Source organism: Parasteatoda tepidariorum, chromosome 6, assembly GCF_043381705.1.
Source record: "Parasteatoda tepidariorum isolate YZ-2023 chromosome 6, CAS_Ptep_4.0, whole genome shotgun sequence".
Lineage (NCBI taxonomy): Eukaryota > Metazoa > Arthropoda > Arachnida > Araneae > Theridiidae > Parasteatoda > Parasteatoda tepidariorum.
In genome coordinates, this window is record NC_092209.1 from 67,543,315 (window position 1) to 67,568,170 (window position 24,856).

A 24,856-nucleotide genomic window follows, 5' to 3' on the forward strand; every position below is an offset into this window, starting at 1 on the left:
TGTATTAAAATTTAAAAATGAACATTTTATTTGTTAATATATAACAGTACATCAATGTTAACACATAAAAAATATAATTAGGACCTTAAGGGGGGAAAAACCATTTTAAAAGAAAGGATAAAATAGTTTCCACTGGGCAAAAAATTACACACATAAAAGATTATTGGATCATTTTTGTATTGTAAACATTAGCAGCAGATTTTGCTTTTTGTACGAAAGCTGAGTCAAATGCTTGGTCATAACAATTTCCGTGTAGGCCAGTTTTAGCTAACAACACCTTTTCTAGTGTGTCATTAGTTAAGTTAGGTCGAAATTTGGTTCTTGTTTTTGTCACAATAATGAAAATCCTTTCACATTCCGCATTGCTATGCGGAATAGTTAAAATCGATAACATTACTTTTGAAATGTCACTATATTTCAAGTTTCCATCAGCACTTTTAATTTTTCCTATGGAACCCCACTGGGTGTCTATTCTTTCAATTTTTTTTATTTCAGTTAAGTCCTCTAACTGGAGAGAGCAAAACTGTGCCTGTAGGATATCTACTGCGGTATCAATTTCTTTATCTGGTAAAATCAATTTAACTAAAATGGGAAATCTGTTAATAAAGTACTTAACATCCGGAAAAGAAGCTTGCTGAAGTCTTGAAACATCAGCTACTTGAGCATGCAGCACAACTTCATCTTTTATGGGAAATTTATGCAAAATATAGTCACATGCCCTGCATAAGTATTTTCTGATATTAATGTAAAACTGCTTCTGTTCTTCTTTCGATAATTCAGACACAATCTTTCCAGTAGCAGTTCCAATAACCAGATCTTCATCCTCTTTTTGGTTCTCTCTCTTGTGGTAATCAACATCATAGATCGTATTGACATGCAATATTCCACAGGGTTTTACAAATTTCGAGAGGATATTTCTGAATAATTCTCTGAGCATAGAATTAAAAATATGAATTTTTGGAATTCTACACTGCAGAGTTTTATTAGCGACATCAAANCAAAATAGCATGAATAACAGCTAGTAGATAAACAGAATTTTAAATCTACGACTTTAAAAATTTATTTCTCGGCAACTAATAGACCGATTTTGCTAAAATTTAGTGTTATGCCATTCAAAATGACATTCTTTAAAATGATGAAAAAATGTATACCTTTCAATTAACAACTTTGTCAACTGTTATTTAATAAAATTATGTAAGAAAATTAATTAATTGTTGCAAGGAATTATTTTTAGATAAGCGAATTTTACAATTGTGTATTAAAGTTTTTCAATTCAAACTAAAAATTCTCGAGATGTAGCTAAATATGCAAAAAGAAAATTAAAAATTTTATACTGCTCTCCTGACGAAAATATTCAGAGCATATTTCCAGATTGATCATATTCTAGATATCAGACCATATTTCCACTGTGCGTAAAAGTTACAAATCTGACGAAATAAAGGTATGTTTATTCAGAGAAAGTACATTTTTGTGACCGATTTCGTAACTTAAAATATCATCTGTACTAATTAATTAGTATATTTAAGGTTACGTCCCCTCAAATTATTTTTGACGCTCACTTTACACATCAAAATTTGAATGCTAACTCTAAGAAAAATAAATTAATTTCTATGACAAATATTTCAGGATGCTTAAAATCGGTTTTATTTCAATTCTGGAGTACAAGTTATTTAATAGTAATTTAATGCTATTTATTTATAACTTGCAGTTTGTGTTTTCATGGAACTTTAAAACTAAAATGAAATAATAAATAAAAACTTAACTTAAACAGTTCAAACGCACACAACAGAATTTTCTTAATATCAAATGCATTTAAATGCCAAATAAATTTTTAATTATTAAATTTTAAAATTAAATGTGTGCTGTGGAATTATTCTATAAAGTTTTCTGTTTTAGATTTAGTAGTTTGACTTACATAAAATCTGTGTATTTTTTTTCACTCTTAATCAAAATTTAGCAAAATATTTGACTATTTAGTATTATTATTTTTATGACATTTTTCGTCCTGCTCCCGTTCCTTGATTCAGCAAATTAAATAATAACAATATTTTTATACAACAAAAACATTCAAAGAATTACTCAAGGCAGTTAACTTTTTATATTTTATGATTTGAGTGATAAAACAATTAAATACATGAATTATGCAAGTTGCAAATTGTTCAAAATGCAAAAAGGCTATTTAAAAAAAAAAGAGCATTGTTTTAAAATTTAAATAAAAATATTTCTGATTGAAATTTCAGTATTTGAAATCTTCTTCTCTCAGATGTAAACTTCTTATAACAATCAACTACAGTATTAACTATTTGGTCTTCAGTTATACAAAACTCAGATTACTGTAAAAACAATCAGTAAAAAAACAATCAAACAATCAGAGATCTAACAATTTTTTTACTCGTAAAACACTATCCTGAAAATATGAAATTTTAAGAAAAAAGTATAACGTTTTCAGCATCGTATTAGCTACCAAAAACACGGAATTTGCAGGGTTTCAAATTTATAAGGTTCCTCGTAAAACGTTGTTTAGTTTAACTGTAAGTATAAACATAGAAATTTTTTTATATTGGAAACTAGTCATACTTAGGAATAAAAATCTCACTTGAATAAAACTACAATTAATTTTTATTCGAAAAGTTCATTATAAAACATAATTTTTATGGTATTTTTACGAACTATAAAGATACAATAAAATTATAATCAAAAAGTGTAATGGAATAACTCGTAATTTTTAATTTTACACTGGCACATAAACTTTTACTGGATAGAACAGTGAATGATGGAAGTTTTAGCTCACTATTTATTAAATGAATTTTACTTTTGCAATGGTAAATATTTTGTGAATACTACAGAATACTTTGTGTTTAGAATTCTATTTATAACAATAAACCCATACTTGGAGTTGCAACAGGCAACCATGTGTGTAATTCTTCCTTATAAGGAACGTCATCATAAGCACTGCACTGCATTGATCTAAAACTTGGAGCATTTTCAGGACAAATCTATACGGAAACAAAACAGCGGCATCATTAATATTTCTTCATATAAAATACCGCTTTTTTTTTTCAAACAGTTGCACTATAAACGACGTTAAATTAAAACGGGAGAAACCAGTCTTACATTCAAAAAAACATAAATCTTACTTAATTCGGCTGTAATTGCCTATAATTATTTTATGTATGCCTATAGTTATTTTATTAAAAAGAAAAATGAAGAGGTAAACATTTATTTGAAAACTGTTCAATTTTCTGGGTGAAAAAGTTTAATAACTGAAAAAAAATTATTATTTCCTTAAATGAGATTGACTTTGAAAATTCGTTAAAATCCAACTAAAATATTTAAGATGTAACTTCCTTAACCCTTTGAAGTAGAATTTCCGTTAAGCATATTTTTCATACTTTTTTCCTTATTTTGTATTAATTTAGGTCAGAAAATGTGGAAAATATCCGTATAAGCATTTTAATAATTCATGGTTATGAAATACAGCATGAAACATCAGTGTTTGTTTCTGCGCTAAAAGTAAAATCTTCAAATGCAGCTCACTTTCAAAAAAAAACTTTTTTTTCAATTTTCACTTATTTAGATATAAAAGAAAAGTTTATTCATCATTGAAATTTCTTTAATTTACAAAAAATTTTCAAGCTATTTATTTTGGATTTTATAGTTCAGTACAAATATAAGAAGAAACTTCCATACTTACTTGGCTAGATTTTAAATGTTTCACAGTTAAAAATAAAAAATTTGATTTTAAAAATTATCAACTGTTTTGATTTTAATTGAATTTTTTCTTAAGATATCTAGGCTCAAAATTAGAATTTTAAAAATGTTTCATCAAGTTTTATGGAAAGATAAACGTTGAAAAACCAAACTTACTGAAGACTGCGAACATAAATATTATTTTAATCAGAATTTTTATTAAAACCAAGATTTTTTTTTAATAATGTAGTGGAAAATACTTACTTTTGTATTGCAAATTTTGTATCTCTTTCTTTCTCCAATGCAATACCTTCCTCCTCCAGCTGGCCTGATGGATGATTAAAAAAAAAAAACTTTACTACATTTAAAATATTTCTAATTTTTAACTATTTCATTCGAATAAAAGTTAAGGGAGAAAAAAAAAGTTAAGAGTAAATATATTAAGTTAAAGTGAATATTGAAACAAAAATGTGATAATTACTTATAAGAATAACTTTTTTTGGCAAATATATAACAACCTTAATATAATTATTTTATATTAACACGTTAGAACGAAAATAAATTGCAAAGGGAGGCAAGAGAATCCTTTGTGGGCGTTCCTTACTTGTGCTCGAGTTAGGCGTTCGGATTACTGAAAAACAATTTAATCGATTTTGATATCGCTTTGGAAATTTCGAGAAAATTGATGTGGCTTTGGAAATTTACAGAAAACTGATGTAACTATATGGTGAAAAATAACAAAAATTACATCTTTTCCAAACTTTAAACTTTTTATGTGTGTTTAAATGCCAAAAAAACTTTAAAATCACGAATTTTCTGATGTGTGTCTTTTGATTTTAAATTCAAACTGTAACTGTTTTATTTTAACTTATTTCTTTAACATGAAAATACTACAATTATTTCAGCGTTAAGTTCACATAAATAGTGCTTTTGTTTACGAAACTTAAATCATGTTCAAAATAGCATGAATAACAGCTACCAAGTAGTTTTGTACAAATGCCCTTAATATTTTATTAAATAAATGCCTCAATTTTATCGTAATTTATAAGAAAATTTTATTTCTGTATTTTAAAATTAATCTGCTATTTTCATTTTTTTTTCTTACTTAATAGGGAGGTGGATTTCAACATAGTGTTGAACCATGAAATCGTTCCAATTTACTGTAACCTTAATACTCTGCCAAGTTGTATCATAACATTTAACTTAACTTGATCATACGCTTGATTAACTGGAACCGAAAGACTGTTTAAATTAACACTTTACTACACTGTAAAAAATGTTAGTACATAGTTGCTGCCATTTTTGGTATTGAAGTAAATTAAAAAAATTTTACATTGCATGTAGTCACATTTTTGACTTACGTTTTCACTATTATAATATTACGTATTTATTTATTCACTTTTCGCTTATTTGTTTACTGAGAACATATATTTTACACGCACATTAGAATATATTTAATATATGTAACTTATAAAAATATGCCCTCTTACATGGGATTATCACAATGTCTTTGTGACAAACTCACACCTGCACCACAAGTTCTGGAACAAGGGGACCAAGATGACCATTGTCCCCATTCTCCGTCCATCGCTTCTGGACGTTCCCCAATTTCTGTACATCGTCCCATTTGGCACCACTTTAATGAAATGCAATAAAATGCAATAATATTAATAATGAATAGCACGGTTTATATGAATCTTTCTTTCACATATATAATTTTTTTTAAAATTGAACATTAAATCACGCGTAAATCATTTAAGAAACGAAATTGCATTATATAGTTTGTTTTGAAATTAAAAATTACAACTTAATAGTAATAGTTGTAATTCTTTTTCCTGAACAAGATTTGATTCCTAACTTTATTTTCTTCTACATTTACTTTTATTTTTTATTATAATATGCAAAGTAATGTTTTTATAATGCGGATAATACTATGAAAAAAACTCTTCTCACAACGTTGCCTTCTACGTTAGTTTTCCAGCATATTTCATAGCTCCTTTCAATAATTCAATCGTATAGGCATAATAAATTTTACTATATTTCACTAAAGTTACTATAAAAAAGTAACAACAAATAAAGTAACTATATCGTAACTAAATATTTAAGAATCGTGTTTATTATTCGTCTGATTGAACCAGAGGCAGTTGAATTATAATGTGTTTTAGTTTTTCCACAAGAGCTTACATAGCAATTTTTTTTCTTTACTTATTTAACGTATTTCACACGCAGAAGTGTGCATAGAAAAAACTACAAATACTTTATATTTAATTTTAATTATGGATGAGTTTTGTTACATATAATTGATATAGATAATTGTTGCTTATAGGGTTAATAATTACGAATAATTATCCATTTATTATTCGTAAATTTTGATTTAAAAATTAGTTGAAAATATTGATATTTTTATCAAAACAGTTGGAATCTTTCATTATTTGAATATATAGTGTTCATATTGAGAGAATGTCTATTGAGAAAATGTTTTCATGAATACTTTTCTTACAACTTTAAATAACTTTCTGAAATCACTTTTCTGAACACTATACAGAAATACTTTCATGCTATAATAACTGAAAAAACTTTTCTTTATCGAAAGTGGAAAAATTATAATTTTGATAGATCATGGCGCCATCTTTGGATGCTTAATAAAGTTAAATAATATTTTGCTCCATTTAAAAACTGAGAGCGAAGCCGATAAAGAAATTCTTTTTTAACTTATTCCTATTAACTTTCTTATTCATTATTAATTCTGCTTAAAAGAAAAAAGAAGAAGAAAAAAAAAAGAATTTTTATGATTAAGATAAAATTAAAGCAATTTTATTGTTCCTATTAAATGGTTTTAATGTATTTTTCAAATTTATAGTAGTTATGTCATTTTGACTTAACAGGGGCCACAAAAATAATTGCAATATTACAGGTAGAACATCTTTATTTTTTTTTATCTGACATTTATACCTATTAAAAAATAATCTTCATATAATCTTTACCATGTGTTTTATACTGTTTTTGGTTGATCATTTCACCTCTACCATATCTTTCGTCAACAATAGTGCGTCGCAACCGTCACATATAAGGCACCTTTCCTCCATGTAATTTATTTGAAATTATACATTAGGTTATTTCATTAGTAAGTATGATAATAAATACTGCATTTGAAAGTGACATTTTATTAAGAGATAATGGAACACAAAATAATTTTTGCTTATATATATATACATGTATAATACATTAACTCTATTATTTGATATGGAAAAATAGATGTTTCGTGTCTTACCATGTTTCTATCACAGAGAGTCCCTTCTGCAGCAGGCTCCAAGCGAGTTACACATTTATTGTCTTGGCGACACCAAAGTGTTTGACAAACATCCTGTAACCAAAAGGTTTTATGTCAAAATTATCTGTAGTAAGAACATTTTAAAAAGTTCGCAATAGAGAGTTACATTGTTCCTTTAAAAATAAATATTTTTAAATTTTAAAAAAAATGCGCTATTCAAAAGGGATTACTTTAGTTAAAATTTTTTAGTTGAGTTGCCCCCTCCCTTCAGAAAAATCGCGTTATTTCCGTCAAACGTTTAGTTCTTAATCATTTTGAAACACAAAATTTTTTTACGTATGAAAAAAAATTTTTTTAAATAGATTTCTATAATTTTACGACATATTACTTTACTTTTAAAAGTAAAGAAAATTTAATGTATCTATCTTTTTTAGGGTAAAATTAAATTTCAAAATATAAATTTGTGTGAGTGTATTACAACTCAGTAAAATCGTTTAATAAATGTATAAGAAAGTAAAACTTACTTAATACATCATTTACATAATATTTTAAATTACAAAATCCTATTCTTTACATTAAGAGCATTTCTATTATATTTCCCATTTATCAAAATGTTATGGTACCGATTTGATGCTTTCCTTTAATTCATTAAAAATCATAAACTTGTCATTAGTTTTGCAAAGCTAAAAATTTCAGAACTCTTAAACTTTAAAAAAAATGATTATTCTTGTCAGAAAAACTGGATATTCGTGAACATTTGGACGAGTCATGGATATCATTAATTTTCTTAAAGCTTAAAGCCTTTTCCTAAATAAAACTTTCAAATAGCCCGATTAAATATCAATTAGTTTCCTTTTTCTTTGGATCAATATTTGTTGATGAATATAAAATGCACTTTAGAAAGCATTTTAGCGATTAAAAATTAGTTAAATTTTAAGCAGTTTTTAATTAAATAAAATAGTTTTCAATTAAATTAGTTTAATTAAAGTAGTATTTAAATAAAGTTAATAAATTACTTTATTTTCCATAAAAGTTAACTTTTTTAAAGTGAAAAGAAAATCATATTTTAACTATTATTCGTAGAAGAAAAAAAGTTACTCGCTACAGGGAGGCAAAGTTACTCGCGTCCGTAGCATCCCTAAAGCTACACGTGCCTCCTGGGTGATGCTAAATGAGTAACAACTCTGCAGCCGAGATCTCTCTGTTTTTGAACAACACATATATCATTGCTAAAGGAACGAACAAAAGAAAAATCTTGGGGAAATGACAACTTTAATCTCCCCGATTGCCCAAGAAGCAGTGCTGTAGCTGCCTTTCGTCTTGCTACCAAGCACGACTGCTTATACGACCATCTTTTCCGTCTTAAAATAGTGGATAATCCTGCCTGCCCCCTCTGCCGCAGTGGTGCGACGATGAATGCTGGACATCTTCTAAACTGTTCAGTTCTGACAAAGAACTGCATCTACTCCCGATACTGGGAGGCCAGAGAACTTTTGTTCAATTTAAGTTCTTGAATTAATTTCTGAGTTTGATGTTTTGCTTTTGTTTTTGTATTTTGTATATTTCATCTCCTTCTGTATTTGTATTTTTGTTTTATTTTGATCTCTGTACGGCGTTAGGATAATGTCCGTATCGCCTGCTGCATTGGAAATAAAAATAAAATAAAAAAGTGCTTCACCCATTGCTTTGATTACACGCATTTTTGTTCAAATTTTAAATAGCTCCTTTCTTTTAAATTAAATTCTTTTTTATACTCGGCTAAATAAAAAAATATTAATTTTCATGTAATTTATATGCAAATTTAACTTGTGTAATAAAAGTATCTTTTATGTTGCACACAAAGTTCTTGCATGCAAAATTCCGTTAATAGATTATTATCATTAATAAAATGGTAAAACTCCATTTATAAGACCTTTTTGGTGCAACATGCTATTGTTTTTAAAACCTGTATTTGAACAAAAAAAAACTATCTCGCACAACGAGAATGACATAAAGTGTATACTCCTTTGAAATTTTTAAAAAATGGATAAAAATTAAAATGTAAAAAAAGAAGAAAAAAACTTTACAGCCCTTTTTAAACTGGGGTTTCCAAAGATGAATTTGTATCAAATATTATCAAGCGCTTAATTTTTTCCAACTATTCTAAACATAGTATAACATCAAAACAAATATATACGCTATTTTAAAAATGTGATTAATGAATTCACCTTGGACGGTAAGTTATTTTTTACGCAACTACTTCTGTAAAAACTACCACAACAAAAAGAGAAAAATGTAGGCAATTCTTGATAAATTCCATAGCAGAAATAAAATGCAACAATATAACTCAATGGTTAGCTTTTCTAATTCTAGCCATGTCTAAATTTGTTCAGCTTTAAATTTGAAATCAATTCATAATTGAGACATCACACCCAACATTGATATCTGACATTTAAAAGTAGGTGTTAAAAATGCGGTCAAGAATATGATATTCCATTTATTTGATAAACGATATATTAATTTAATTGAATTCATTACTACAATTTTGTTTTTTAATAACTTGGATATACTTATCTTATAAAGTACCTCATTTTAGATTTAAATAATTTTTAACCCACATGGTTCATCAAGTTATTAAAAGATATAAATGATTTGACACTGTATTTCATAAGACAATAGCAAATACTTTTAAGATTTCATAAGAAAAAAATCGATTTACTTCCTTATCAAGAATGTCTCAATTTTCTTGGCCTTGTTTCTTTCAGTAATAATTTATGAAGTGGGCCATTTTGATTTATAGGTAATTATTGTGTTGATTAATTTTTCATTTCAAGCACAATTGATTTGAAGTCTGCACTTACTGCGTGGAAGTGTTTTATTTCGCATCCTACACAATCACGCAAGAATATTTTTTTTTAGATTTACTCATTAATAACAATTAAATTAACACAATATACATAAGCTTAAAAACAACCTCAACTAATTAATTCGTGACTTAAATCTTATGCATTTAATCATGGACAAATAATTATAATATTTCAAGTTTGTATTAAAAGGATATTTTATGAAGTGGAAATTCAATTTAAATGGATATTTTGCAAAAATATAATTTTTCTTCCTCCTCTAGAGAAATAGAACCATTTCTAGGGAACAAATCTTTTGATGCATTAATACAAATACTTGAGATCGCCAAATTCTGGTGTGAGGATTTCAAATCTAAAACTAATTTTGCTCCTAAAGCTGCGGATTTTTTAAAATCACTTTTGTCTATTTTTCGTCGAGATGCATGAGTTTAAAAACGACTTTTAAGGGATTTATAGCTGACCGGCCTGTGTATGGGGCAGGGAACTGTCCTTGCACCAGTAAGGTCCTGGGTTCGAATCCCGGGCAAGGCATGGATGTTCCTTTCTCTCTCTCTCTGTGTGTTCCATGTCCTTTCTCCTTTGTGTGTGAATGTGACCCGCCCTATAAACGGGTTGTGGTTGTGTGAATGGCGTGGCTGAAGTTGAATTCCTGGACACAGATGGCGCCACTGAAAAACAGGAACAATCGCANTATTTTATTTCGCATCCTACACAATCACGCAAGAATATTTATTTTAGATTCACTCATTAATAACAATTAAATGAACACAATATAACTTATATAAACTTAAAAACAACCTCAACTAATTAATTCGTGACTTCAATCTTATACATTTAATCATGGACAAATAATTATATTATTTCAAGTTTGTATTGAAAGGATATTTTAATTAAGTGGAAATTTAATTTACAAGGATGTTTTGCAAAAATATAATTTTTCTTCCTCCTCTAAAGAAATAGAACCATTTCTAGGGAACACATTTTTTGATGTATTAATACAAATACTTGAGATCGCCAAATTCGGGCGTGAGGATTTCAAATTTAAAACTAACTTTGATCCAAAAGCTGCAGACGTTTTAAATGACATTTGTCTATTTTTTGACGAAATGCATGAGTTTAAAAACGTTATGTATTACAGAAGGTCTCGTAAATATTGCGATAAACTTTTAGGGGATTTATAGCACATCATCAGAATTAAAATTGCATAGGAACACCATGCATGGAAATGTCGTTGCACGCAGCTAGGGGCACTTACCTATTATGAACTGTTAAGAAGCGCATGGGAAAAGTGCTGAAAATAGGTAAGCGCCTCTAGCGGGGTATGACGACAGGGATTCCTATGCAGTTTTAATCCTGATAATGTGCTAAGCCTCTTCGAAGTTTGTCACAACATTTGTGTGACCTCCTGTTATATATAACGCTTTTAAACTTGTATATTTGGTCAAAAACTGGAGTAAAAATATCAATTGAAAAAAAAAACACAGTAGCTTGTAGATAGAAACCGATTACAGATTTGAAATCAGCGATGTGAAAATATCCAAGAACTGTTAAAATTCTCAAGCAGGAAAAAAAATAAACTAAAATAAAATAATAATGATAATAAGCTATATAAGAAAGCATCTGATTGAAAAAACTTTACTTTAAGACCTATAAATAAAATTATTTAGCGTGAATAGAACAGTTCAATAGAATAAATCCGTAGAATAGTTCCCATAGAGACACCTTTGAAACGATTTCGAAGTAATAAAATTATTTAGTTTGATAATATATAATAATACTATTTAGAGTAAAAATATATAAAATAACATGTTTTGTACCTCAATTCCATCACAATGTTCTGCATCTGGTCCATATTGTAGTCGACATTGATGATTCGCGTCATACATTGCACCAGGAGGAAGCTCGGGAAAATAAAACTCATGATCAGATGGCTCATCATCTAAGCAAGTTCCCCAATCTCTACTGCACATGTGAAAAGAAAATTAATCTTTTAATACGTTGCTATATTTGAGGTAAACATGCGTTACATGGATTCTATATCATCATAGACAATTTCAGAAATTCTTATGGTATCGCTATTAGACTAGGAATAAGATTTATTAATTTAATGATTAAAATTTACTAATTAATTTAATAATTAATTGTTATTCATAAAGGGTAATTTAAGAATCCGTTTTTTGTATGTACCATCATCCCGATATCAATCTCTTTAATACTTATTTTGGTCAAAATGAGGTCCTTAGTACCTACATACACTGTCGAGACAAAATGTCTAGATATCCACTTAAAACATCATAATGTGAGAATTTTTTAATAGCTTGGCCTGTGTTCTTTAACTTCTATGGATGGAAACATGAACTCTGTATACGTGAACCTTCAGGACATTACTGTTTTTCCATCTATTTGGCAATATTTCGGATAAAGCCCAACTTTCTTCCGGCAGGATAACTTCTCCTTGTACATATCGAGATTTGAACAGCCATAGTTTGATGAAATGGATGTTTCTGAACTCGAATTCTCAGAGCCCCGATCTAATGCCCAAAGAAAACCTTTGGGACGATTTCGATCTAAGAATGAGGAGTCACTTTACTGTGAGCACTCACTTCAACTACGATGTGCGCCTGGAATACAATTCTCATGGTCACCAATTTAAAACTAATGGAAAGTCTCTCCAGACGTGTGCAGCCTGCAATCGATTCAAAAGGAGAACCATCATATTATTATAAGCCTCAAAACACCACAAGTCTGCACCACTAGATATTTGAATACTTTTTGTCAGGTAGTGTATCAGGTGCAACAAATCAGATTTCAAATGAAGAAAATACAAAAAAGCATGAAAATATATTACGTCATTATGAATTCTAAGTTAAGAAAATTTAGTAATGATATAATTCATTTTGATTATTTGCGGTGTGATAAGGATAGATTACAAGTGTAACTACTTTCCGTTTTATTCGATTAAAAATTTTGTCGATTGCAGTTGAAAGTTTTAAAATCATCAGTATGTCAATCAAAAATTCGTTAAAATAAGACGTTATGCAAATAAAAATTTATAATCTAAAATAAAAATTTATAATCTAACATTTGAAAACCGAGCCTTACGGTGCACTAACACGGGTAAAGATCTACCAATAAGAGCAGTTTTGTAGCTTTAATTCATACTTATTGCCCTTAAATAAAAACTTTCAAAAACGTATGAGCACACTTATTATTTTATTAAGGACACGGAGTGTTACCAAAAAAGTCAACAAAATCAATACAACTTGATCCTAAGTAAAAGGAATATTAATCAGTCACACATTATGTAAATAAATTTTAAGGATTTTTTTCGCGTTGGCATCCTTAATAAGAGAATTTTGCTCACTGAAAATATTTTTAAAAATATAAAAAAACATTTTATTCGGAAAAATTAAGAAAAATTAAAATTTAAAGAATAAATACTATAATTAATTAAAAATAATGATGTCCTTTTAATTAAAAAAAAAAGTTTTTGAACAAATAATTGGAATCAAATGAAATAATATTGCTCGAAATTAACGTACTTACTCCAAAAACTTCGTTATTTCACTTCTGCTGCAGTTAGACCAAATAAGTGGGCTCGTATCAGAATTTAGATGGGGGGACATAACATGCTGTCTTTCTCCAAAGGGAGCCTGGCAACCATTATGAGGTCCATCATGTGCCATTCCAAAGCTTAGAAGAAAATAAGCACAATTTAAAGATATATCTTGTGATAATAAAATAAGGAAAAATTAAAAATCGAAATAAATGAAAAACAATTTATGTATTTTTTTAACTTAAATTTAAGAAAAATAAAATTAGTAAAGTTTCAAATTTAAAATAATTAGTCAAAAAATTAAAATTTCAATTTAAAATACTTCTAAATCATTGTGTTTTATTTCCGTTTTTAGTGAACGATTAGTAATAGTGTGAATAGTGATTCACCTTCAATCAAATACGTCGTAAACAATAGCTTAAAAATTTCTTCACTTTTCTCGCGTGTCATAAAAAGTGAAATTTTATGTTCCTAATGTTTTGTTGAAAATATAATATTAAATTCATAAAATGTATAACTTAAGGACGAGCCCCTTTGACGTCATAACGACGCTTTTCTTAAAGTTTCTTCTGACCGTACGGGCCGCAATGCCCTCTAGCAATACTAAAAAGAAACTTTAGTTGATTCCGTAGATTTAAATGGTTAACATTCTACGGATATTTTTTAGTATTCCTGCCATATTTTTGTTTATTTCTGAATTATTATATTCAATAATGGTAATTATATTTTTCACATGAAGGAAGGACATGTACTTTCCTGAGTGTGATTAGTTCTAATCTTAGATTCTTCCGTTTTTTGCTTTATTCCAATAAAAAATCTTGAATAGAGATAGAATTGCTTGAATTTATACTATTAACGTTACGAAATTTTGTCCTATTGTTCATTTATGTGAAGAAGAAAAAAAGTTTCCAAATTAGTTTCGAATCTTTAAACTTCGATTTCGGCTTGATTATAAACTGCTGTTTGTAGAAAATGCAACACCATGAAAGAATCATCAGAATCAAATGAAATTTAATGCAGAAACGACTTGTACTGATACAAATAAATGATGAAATTTTCAAAACAAAAGAAACAAATTAAGCGTCCGAAATCAGTATTTGGTGCAGCCACCACGCGCNGATGGCTCTGAAACTTTATTAATTTGCATAATATCCTATAATTGACATTTGCTGCGAATTTCATTTGATTCTGATGATTCTTTCATGGTGTTGCATTTTCTACAAACAGCAGTTTATGAAAATTGTGTTTTTGTCCTATTTTTATTTATTCTTGTTTATTTCATTCTGTTATATGATATATTCTTCTATAATCAGAGACAATTAAAAAAAATCTACGTTAATGGTGCTTTTTTATTTAATGAACTTTTTACTTTAAAATGAGTAATGGTGCAAGTCAATTAAACATGGAAATGAATTCAAGTAAATGAAAAATGGAGAGAAATTAAAATATTTAAAATAAATCGTAATTTACTTTGCAAAATGTACTTTTACAAAGTAAACTACAAGTTGAGTTTTTCATTAACACACGACATCGTTAAAGAATTAACATCTAAGCATTTCATAAAATTAAAATAAAACAAATAAATAGAAGACTACAAAGAAATTCAAACATTCAACACCATTAGAAGTGAAGTGATTATGCCTAACCATGTGATTTAAATCAGATTCAACTGGATATCTGATAGCGACGTCACGCGTGTGGGAAACCTGATTGGCTTCTGAATCGACAAACGCCACAATTTATCTACGATGATGTCACTTGAAGGTATCCAATTAAAAAGAAAAGAAAAGGATAAACTCCTCAATCTAACTACTGAAGGTTTTTGCCGCAGTGTGGCGCTAAAAACGTTATGACCAAAGTGCTGCCATTTTAATGCGCATTGATGAAAAATGTATCATCTCTTTACATACTCTGGGATTAGAGTGAATAAAATCATGAACAAATGATGTAAAAAAAAAAAAACTCTTCTTACTTGTGGCCCATTTCATGAGCAACTGTGTATGCTAATGCAAGACCAGTATCCTCATTTACATTACAGCTTCTGTGAGGCTGGCACATTCCCGCCACTTCTGCCAATCCTAAAGTACTGCAGGGTTCATTTGCTTTCGTACAAATGTTATACCTATGATAAACATCCAGCACTTAATATCATACAAAGTGTTTATAAACAGAGAAAAATGGTGTTATCTGTGGAAGAAAATATAGATCAATTCCCTACCTTCAATAGATAAAAATTTGAATCTGTGGATTTTAATCTGTACAGTGGGCCAAAAAAAATTAACCACCCTTAATAACTCGTGATCTAATGATCAAATCTTCACGTTCTAGGACCCAATATTAAAGGCTCGTGGGTGTGACCCTAAATATGCTAATTAATTTGTGTAGACGGTATTTTAAGTTACGAAATCAGATACAAATGCGCACTTTCTCTGAATAAACATACCTTTTTTGGAAGTATTCGGATATCCAACCAACAAAATATAGGGGGTAGCGGAAAATGGGAATAAGGCCTCAATAGTTTGATCAGAAGAGCTCTCCAAAGTTTGGATTTCTTAATGTTAATTCTACTTTTTGAGTATTTCGCTATATTTCGAGAACTTTATAACCGGATTGAAAAAATTTTGCACACAATCTAAAAATATGTATATTCAAAGATACATCCATGAAAAAAGATAAATTTTAAAATATATTTATTATTTTTTATTATTTTATTTAATAATGGTCGGAAAGTTTTGAATTGTAAGGTATACAATTCTTTTTTATCGTTTTAAAGAATATAATTTGATGCAAAAATTGTGCGTCTTACAATAAAAAAATTTTCAACCATTATTGTATAAAATAATAAATATATATTAAAAGTTATATTTCGTATGGAATTATGTTTGGGTAAACGAATTTTACAATTGTCTGCAAAAATTTTTGAATTTTGTTAAAAAGTTCTTGAGACACAACGCAAAAAGTAAAATTAACATTAAGGGGTTAAGATTTTGGAGCACTGTTCTGACCAAACTATTGGAACCATATTTCCCAGATTGCGGCTAACCCTCAATGTTTAGAGCCAGAAATCTGAATCTGTCAAAAAAAGAAGAGAAATTACGTTTTTGTGTCTAATTTTGTAAATTAAAATAACGTCTGCTCAAATTAATTAGCATATTTAAGGTCACCTTCTCGATCCATTAAGATGGAGTCCTAGAACGTGCAGATTCGATCATTAGATAAAAAGTTATTCAGGCTTTATAAAAAATGCGAAACTGAAAAGAAAATTTAGCTGCATTAAGGGTTTATATGCCATGCTCAAAAGGTATCATGATAAAAATACAAAAATTTATCAAACATTATAAAACAATATTTTGTTCTTAATTTTACTAAAAGTTATAACCAAAGTGTTTCGGCAAAAATCACCGAGCTCTTTGCCGTCCATGCATTTCAGAAACATGGTAAATTTTGCCATACTTTGATAGTTTTGACTACACTTTTAAGTGTTTTTTTACCTTTCCTTATGTGTAACGTTATTTAATACTTTTGTTAGTAAAATAAGCAAGTAATATCATTAAGCAACAGTGATCTTATTTATAAGACCACATTCTAGATTTTGTTTCAAATAATATGTGATATTTTAAATAGTACATACTTCAAATATCACGGGTTAATTTAAGATAATTATAATTTATTGACTTACTCAATTTAATTCCTCTACTTATAGCATAATAATTTTAATAATTAAAATTAAATCCATCACAAAACTAAATTACAAAGCTGAGCCAACGAAATATTGCTATTAGTTTTATTCAGAAAATTTTCAGCTTGAAATATATCTTTAGACCAGAGGTCGCCAAAGTGGTCTATATAGACCCCCAAGGGTCTATTTAACAAAATTGGGGGTCGATCTAAGCAAGGGGGTCGAATGGGGGTCGATTCGAATCGGAAGGGTCGAAGAAAAAACAGCTCTTAATACGTAAATCCCAAATATCTAATTGAGTATGTAAAATTTGTGAATTTTTTTTATAATTGACTTAATATCAGTTTCTTTATAGAACATAAATTAATAAACGCATCATCAAAAACGTGGACATCAACCTGCAAGATGAGTTTGCTGAATTATTATCGGATCTTGAAGCAAAGACGCTTTTTAAAAATTTAACAATAAGTAAATTTTGAACAAATATAAATATAATGCAAAAATATGTAGAACTTTATGAAATAGCTCAGCCTTTTTATGCTAGCTTTTCCAAGTTCCTATATGGTTGAAGCCGGTTTCAGTCACGTAAATTCAATCTTAACTAAGAACAGAAATAAATTAAATGTGGAGTTACGAGGGGATTTAAAATTAAAATTGACCAATTTTGAACCCAATATAGCGAACCTTGCAAAAAAACACCAGGCACACTCATCTCATTGGTTAAGAAGCAATAAATCTGTAGTTACTTTACTTATTATTTCTACTTATTTATAATTACTTATTATTTAATAAATATTAAGGTATTTAAATTTCAACATTAATATATTTTTCATAAAACTATTGTTACAATATGTACTATTACTTTAATAAATGTTCAAAATCATAAAATAAATGTACAAACACAGTATCTAATAGAGTTTTATTTTAATTAACGGAAAATTACTTTTATGGGGGTCGACGGAGATTTCGAAAAATTATATAGGGGTTGATGATGAAAAAAGTTTGGTGACCCATGCTTTAGACAATAAGCGGTGAATTATAAGAATTTAAATCAAGAGTGATCAAAGAATACATAACCTTGTTTAGACATTATATGTAAGCACTAGTGTCAAAAAAGTAAAAGGAAAAGCGTAAATAATTTTCCGCTCTTTTCATATTCTGATTATTTGATAGACAAGGTAAAACAAGGTATTTAGAATATTTCCGTATTATCACTTTAGTTTATAGAAAAGTGCTCAATATTCTAAGGAAACACAAATTTGTTTTGACTTGCTGCCACTGGTTAACGGCCTTCACTAAAAACTAATTGCATATAGGTTTGGTTTTTTAAATAGTCATTAAATAAATATTTATAATTTGATTCAACCTTTAAATTACTCGCTGTCCTTTCTCTCTCAATTGGCAAAAAAATTAAAATAATTTGTTTCATCTTGGCGGCAAATAAAATATATCTTATTTAATTGATATGCTTTTTAAACACAAATAAAAAAAAATAAGTACAAGTAATAAAAATTTCCGTTACAGGCTGTATTCTATCGATATTCCAACATGCGTTAATTTAAAAAAAAGCATGTCAACCTTCTTATGGAGTTTTAAAATGTAATGAAATGGGGCTTAATGCATAGAAATAAATGGGCATTTTTTGTTTGCGTATATTTTGCTTAATTTCCCCGAGTATTTGGAAGCAAAGAAGATCTGAAATTTATATTAAAAATAAATTTTTTTATCAATTATACCTACTAAATAAACAATTGTATTTTCTTTTGCTGTTCGTTTTTCAATCCAACGCAATTAAAAATAGAATGAATTGCTAAATAAAACACGGCCGAAACATTCAGAAAAATTTTTAAAAATAATACATTATTGTTATCCTTATCCTCAAAGGAAGTCAACGAATAACTCAATTTTTCAACGTAATAAAAATACAATTTTTCTTTTTGAATTCGTGTAAATAATAAATAAATGATTTATAAAAAAATATTTAAAAATTAAAAATTACAAAGGAGTCCAAAATCACACAAAAAAGTAATTTTTGTATGACTATTATTTCATAATTTTTAAAATTAAAAAGTAAATAACACATAATCTTACCACATAAACTGCTGTAAATTTTTAGATTAGTTCATTACTTAATTTAAAAATTGTTATAATTTTTAAAATACGTTCAGTTATTTTTATCTGCTGAGATAAGATATTTTTACAACTTTCTAATTAATGAACAAAAGTAGTTGAATGCTTAAAATAAAATAGTTTCCATGATTTTTTTTCTATGCTTCTACATTTATATTATTTAAGTTTAAAAAAATTCTCAAAGCCATGGCGTCATAAATGTGTGCATTCTTTCTTCAATTTTCTTTTTTTTTTCAAATGTATTTTCAAATATAGTTTGAGTTTTAGTTTCTATATACTAAAATACATAACTTTCACTCTCAGTTGCACTTGACGATATATAGTTTTGACAATAAGTCTTAGACCGAATCATCCTGCACTGTTATTAATGTTTGAAATTAATTTTTATACTTTACATTTTTCTAAAGCTAATTTTATCCCTTATTTTTCCTTAAATTAGTTTTTTCCGTTGTTCATTTTTAAAAAATACTGTTTTATAAGTAAAAAAACGTAATAAATTAATAAAATGGTGCTTACCGCATTCATACCTGGTGAGTAAGACAGCTACATCATGATGGTTTGGATGAGTATCATCTTTTGGATTTACAAATTTTTGCCATCGACAAAAGCTACGAAGTGTATCATCAGCGTGCTGACTTATGCTCAGTTCTTCAGCCTTCTGAAAAGGGTACAAAAATAGTCTGTAATAATAGCAAATATTCTGAGAGTGTTTTAAGTTACTGCTGCTCAACATTTATAATGTTGGTTGAGAATGTAGTAAAGATGCAAATACAGGGTCAAACACATTCTTATGGTTAAATAAAAGTGTCATTTTTATTATTTTTTTAAGTTTTAACAAATGAAAAGGACAAAGGAATGAAAATGTAACAAATAAAATTCTCATAAACACAAAAAAGCCGTTAAAAATTCTAAAAAATGAATGAATAAGTAACAAATGAAATTCTCAAAAAAACAAAAAAGTCGTTAAAAATTCCAACAAATACATTCATATGATTTAAAACTGTTATTTTATTATTTTTTTTGGTTTCAACGAATCAAATGAACAAATGAATGAATATGTAACAAATGAAATTCTTCTAAAAACAAAAAAGTCATTAAAATTCTAATAAATTAATGAATACGTAACAAATAAAAGTGACAGAATAACAAAGAAGTTCTTAAAATTTCTAACAAAAATTCATTCTTCTCATTAAAGAAAACTGTTATCTGATGATTTTTTTGTTTTAACAAATTAAATGAACAAATGAATGAATATGTAACAAATAAAATTCGTATAAAAACAAAAAGGAATTATTCTTATAAAATGAATGAATACGTGATAAATAAAATTCGCATAAAAACTAAAGGACCTAAAAATTCTAACAAATGAATAAATAAATATGTAACAAATAGAATTCTCATACAAACAAAAATGTCGTTAAAAATTCTTAAAGTAAAATTCAAAGTGAAAAAATATTTTTTTTCAACAGATAAGAATTAATCTTCTACGCATTGAAGTTACAAAATCACATGATTTGCATTATACATTTTATACTTCATAATTTGCTAAATGAAAAATTTTTAAACTGGGAAAAGCTCCCATACAATTTATGAATAAAATATTACAAACTAATTATAAAAGTAATTTCCACTGTACATTGAGAAAGAAAAGTATGATCTGGTTAAAACTTCCAGAATATGGCAAACTTTATCGTGTTTCTGGCCCTATGAGGACACTAAAAACTCGGAAATTTTTACAGAAGCGCCTAGGTATTGATTTTGGTAATATTAACAATAAAATATGGTTTTATAACATGTGATAAAAGTGGATAAATATGGTGTCATGTTACTTTAGAGCCTGGAATAAAAACCATTTATTCAGTTACATTTATTTTTCAATTTGTATTTTTTTACTCAGTGTGTGGAAATAAGAATTATAATTTTGAAAAGTGGTATTTTCGGTAAACCGTTAGCATATGAATGGAAAAAATACTAATTAAATGGTTTAAATGTAGTAGATTTTATGTTTATAAATAATTATGTTATAGAATAAAGATTTTATTTTTTACTAGGTATGCCATTATCATACAGTACGATAATTTTCTAGAATTTTTTTTTCTGCGTACCTTAACAAATAAAAATTGATGTTAGTTATGGTATTCTCTAATTAGAAGGTTACCTAAAACGACGATTCGAATATTATACACTATAATATCGATAAATAACATTTAGTGCAATGTTAATTTGAAACTAGAAAATCAGTGCTTTAAAATTTATAAGCGTTCAAGTAAAATTGTTTAGGCTCTAGGTTTATTTTACAAAGTGATTAACATAAGTGTTCAAACATTTTCATAGTCTATTTTATCGTAAGTTTAAATTAAAAAATATATAATTTGCTTTTCTTTTCGTTTATTCATATTTTAAGTTAATTTATATCTTTTAACTAAGATTTTTTATCATTATTAGTGAGTTGTATGTTATTTAAAAATATTCATTAAAAAAGTATTTTAAAAGACATTATTTTGTTGCACGCATTGTCTCTTTTAGTTTCGGCATAATATAGCATCATCGATTAAAATTTTTGAACATTCTACCGAGCAGTAAATTTGTTGAAACGTCGATAACATAGTAAGATGAATCATGCTCAAATTTAACCAGTATCATGAAATCGAATAAAAGAATGAATAAAATGTGCGATAACAGGAATGTCCAACGTGCTCTAATACTTCGGTCAGCGTGCATACATATAGCGCAAGAGATAAAAAAAATAAACTATATAGTATGTTTGTTTAAATAATATGTTTGTAATATAGTTTGATCTAATGATCGAATTTCAACAAACTAAAATGTGTACCTAAATGTGTAAATGTCATACAAAAATTATTTTTTTGTTTGATTTTGGGCTGCTTTCTAAGTTTATATTTATTCATATATTTTTTTTATAAGTCACTTCTTTATCACTTATACAAAATTTAAAAAGAAAAAATATATTTTTATTACATTGAAAAATGAGTCATTCGTTGACTTTCTTTGAAAATTATGATAACAATAACTTATTATTTTTTAAAATTTTTCTGAATATTTCGACCCTGTTATATTTAACCATTCATTCTATTTTTAATTACGTTGGAATGAAAAACGAACAACGAAGGAAAATACACTTCTTTATTTAGTAGGTATTGCCTGAATTAACGGATGTTAAAACAGGTGGGCATTGTGGAAAAAATTTAGTAAGTATAATTGGAAAAAAGAATTTTTTAATATATGTTTCATATTTTCTTTGCTTTTAAATACCAGAGAAAAGTAAGATAAATATACGCAACAAGCAAAAAAATACCCAATAAATTTTATTTCTATGCATTAAACCTCATTTCATTAGCTAACACTCATTAGCATTCGATGAACGAACCTTATACATGCTAATGAATCTGTGGTTACAGCATTTTTATGTAAGAAATCTGTCTAAGAATCATACTTTGTCTAAATAATGATATACTTTATTTTTCTTTGTATTCGATTTCTTAACCTTCAAAATATAGCAATAGCCGCTCTCTGAAAGATGTGGCCTAAAATAGTGCTGTTGTTTTTAGTGTCACTTGTCAGTCCAGAAAGCCTGTTTGGTGAAATCAAGAGTATTTAAGGCAGAGGGTGCGTTTCTTGTTTCACAGTGGGGCAATCTATGGTCAAGAATACGACTTCAGCTACACGCACGTCACAACCCGTTCATAAGGCGGCCCCATTTATTCATTCACAGATCGTAATTTTGACCAAAGAACGATCAATCTCCAATTCACTACCCCCAGAGGTATAATTTGTTATGGGAACACGGAAGACTTTGTGATCCCACAGATTTAACGTCACCATTTACTACACAGGGAGTCTTTGGCCGGCGGATATGAAACTTACGACCTCTTTGACATGGGTGTAACGCTCTACCAATCAAGTTATCCCGACCGGTCTCAATAGTTAAGTCAAATTTGTCAAAAATTTGGGTCCTTAAATATTAGTTACACTATACCTATAAAACTACTTTCAAGAATTATTTTAACTCACAATTACAGAATTCTTTTTTCCAAAGTTATTATCAAATAAAATGTAAATTTTTAAGATAATTTATTGTTTTTTATTATTAATTTTAAAAAAATAGAAATATTTTTGAATTATAAAGCATTTACATTTTCATCTCATTTTAAACTGTGTAATTTTTCTATGACAAAATACAAAATTTAAACGAAATCAACCGAATTGTTTCTCTCCATTTAAATTTCAAAAAAGTCGTATTTTTCAAGTTTCATGAGTCGTTTATATTTTGTCATTTAAAATTAGCATAGTATAAAATTATGTAAAAAATTGTATACCTTAAAACTAGATAAAATTACAGATAAAATTGTACTAAAAATTATATTCACAAATAAATACGAATAATTCCGTAAGTACGTGACAATTGATAAACAAAAGAAATAATTGCAAGAACACAGGAATTGTTACTATCAAAAAACTAGTTACAGCAGATGACTTATTAACACACTTTATTCTTGAAACCTTAACATTGCATTCAGGAACAATAGTTCATTGGAAAAAATATGAGATGCAGCTGTCTAATAAAAAATCATTAATTTTACAACCTAAAATACCTGATAGTTAACGTATCTATTGTTCTAACTATCAATTTCAAAAATCATATTCAGTGGCACAAGATGAAGTGGAATCTCGAAATGAAAATGCTTCCTTTTTCTTCAAAGATCGAAACAAAATGTTAGAATTAAAGAAACAAAACGAGGTGTACAAAAGGAGTTTTCATACTTGAATTCCCACCAGACACTTTCTTTTTTCTTTCATGAACAATAGCAACCGGCTCCATTAAATTCATTTTTTAAACCACTTCACTTATTCAGAGAAGGTTTATTTCTCATTCAATAGTTCGTAAAATGGGAGACTTTGCAGAGATAAAAACTTTTGTTTGGACTTATGTAAGTGGTTTTTCTAGTTTTTTATCTACAGTGAATAAAAGTTTTCTCAAAAATAAACATTAAGGGAAGTGGGCATAAATGTAACTATGAAGCAACAATAAGGCAGAAATGTATACATGCACATTGTATGTGATTAATTTTGGGTTTTTCCTTTTGTCGATTTTTTTATTTGGCTTCTTAAACGGACAAAAAATTCTGATAAAATTACCATTTAGTATAGTAAGAACAATACTGTAAAAAAACAATCGGTAAAATCGCAGTAAGTAAAACAAGTACAATAGGTAAAAAAAAAAAACATAATTCTAGTTAATAAAACCAAAATATACGGTACTTTAGTAATTTATCGTACATATGGTAACAATTTACCAGAAATTCTCGTCTCCAAAATTATAGTTCCTATTATCACACGTTTTGAAAACATACAAAAGCAAAACAAAACTTGGCACACAAAACTGAAAAGCAAATTTGTCCGAATAAACGGTTTTCATGCCAAGCTCTAAGGTACAATGAAAAAATTAAAAATTTTTACCACATTTACAAAATTTTATCACATGTAATAAAACCATATTGCTTTTACCAAAGCGCTTGGGAAGATTTTACAGAGCTCTTCGGTTCTTCCATAGACCCAGAAACGCGGTAAATTTTACCATATTCTGGTACTTTTGACAATACTTTTTTCTCAGTGTATTCAACTAATTGTTAAAAAAAATTTAGAATGAGTTGTAGTACAAAGTAGTA

The 24,856-nt window shown here is 27.8% G+C and overlaps 1 protein-coding gene across 1 annotated transcript in view; it reads right to left on the minus strand.

Moving 5' to 3' along the window:
* Window positions 1-24,856, minus strand: part of LOC107453721 (A disintegrin and metalloproteinase with thrombospondin motifs 6) — a 97,449-nt gene that overhangs the window by 19,631 nt on the left and 52,962 nt on the right. The window contains exons 6-13 of the mRNA XM_043041875.2: window positions 19,697-19,827; window positions 15,333-15,482; window positions 13,351-13,497; window positions 11,622-11,766; window positions 6,962-7,054; window positions 5,181-5,326; window positions 3,955-4,018; window positions 2,891-2,996 (exon numbers count right to left, since the gene is read on the minus strand). Coding sequence (XP_042897809.1) covers window positions 2,891-2,996; window positions 3,955-4,018; window positions 5,181-5,326; window positions 6,962-7,054; window positions 11,622-11,766; window positions 13,351-13,497; window positions 15,333-15,482; window positions 19,697-19,827 — 982 coding nt within the window. The remainder of the gene's footprint in view (window positions 1-2,890; window positions 2,997-3,954; window positions 4,019-5,180; window positions 5,327-6,961; window positions 7,055-11,621; window positions 11,767-13,350; window positions 13,498-15,332; window positions 15,483-19,696; window positions 19,828-24,856) is intronic.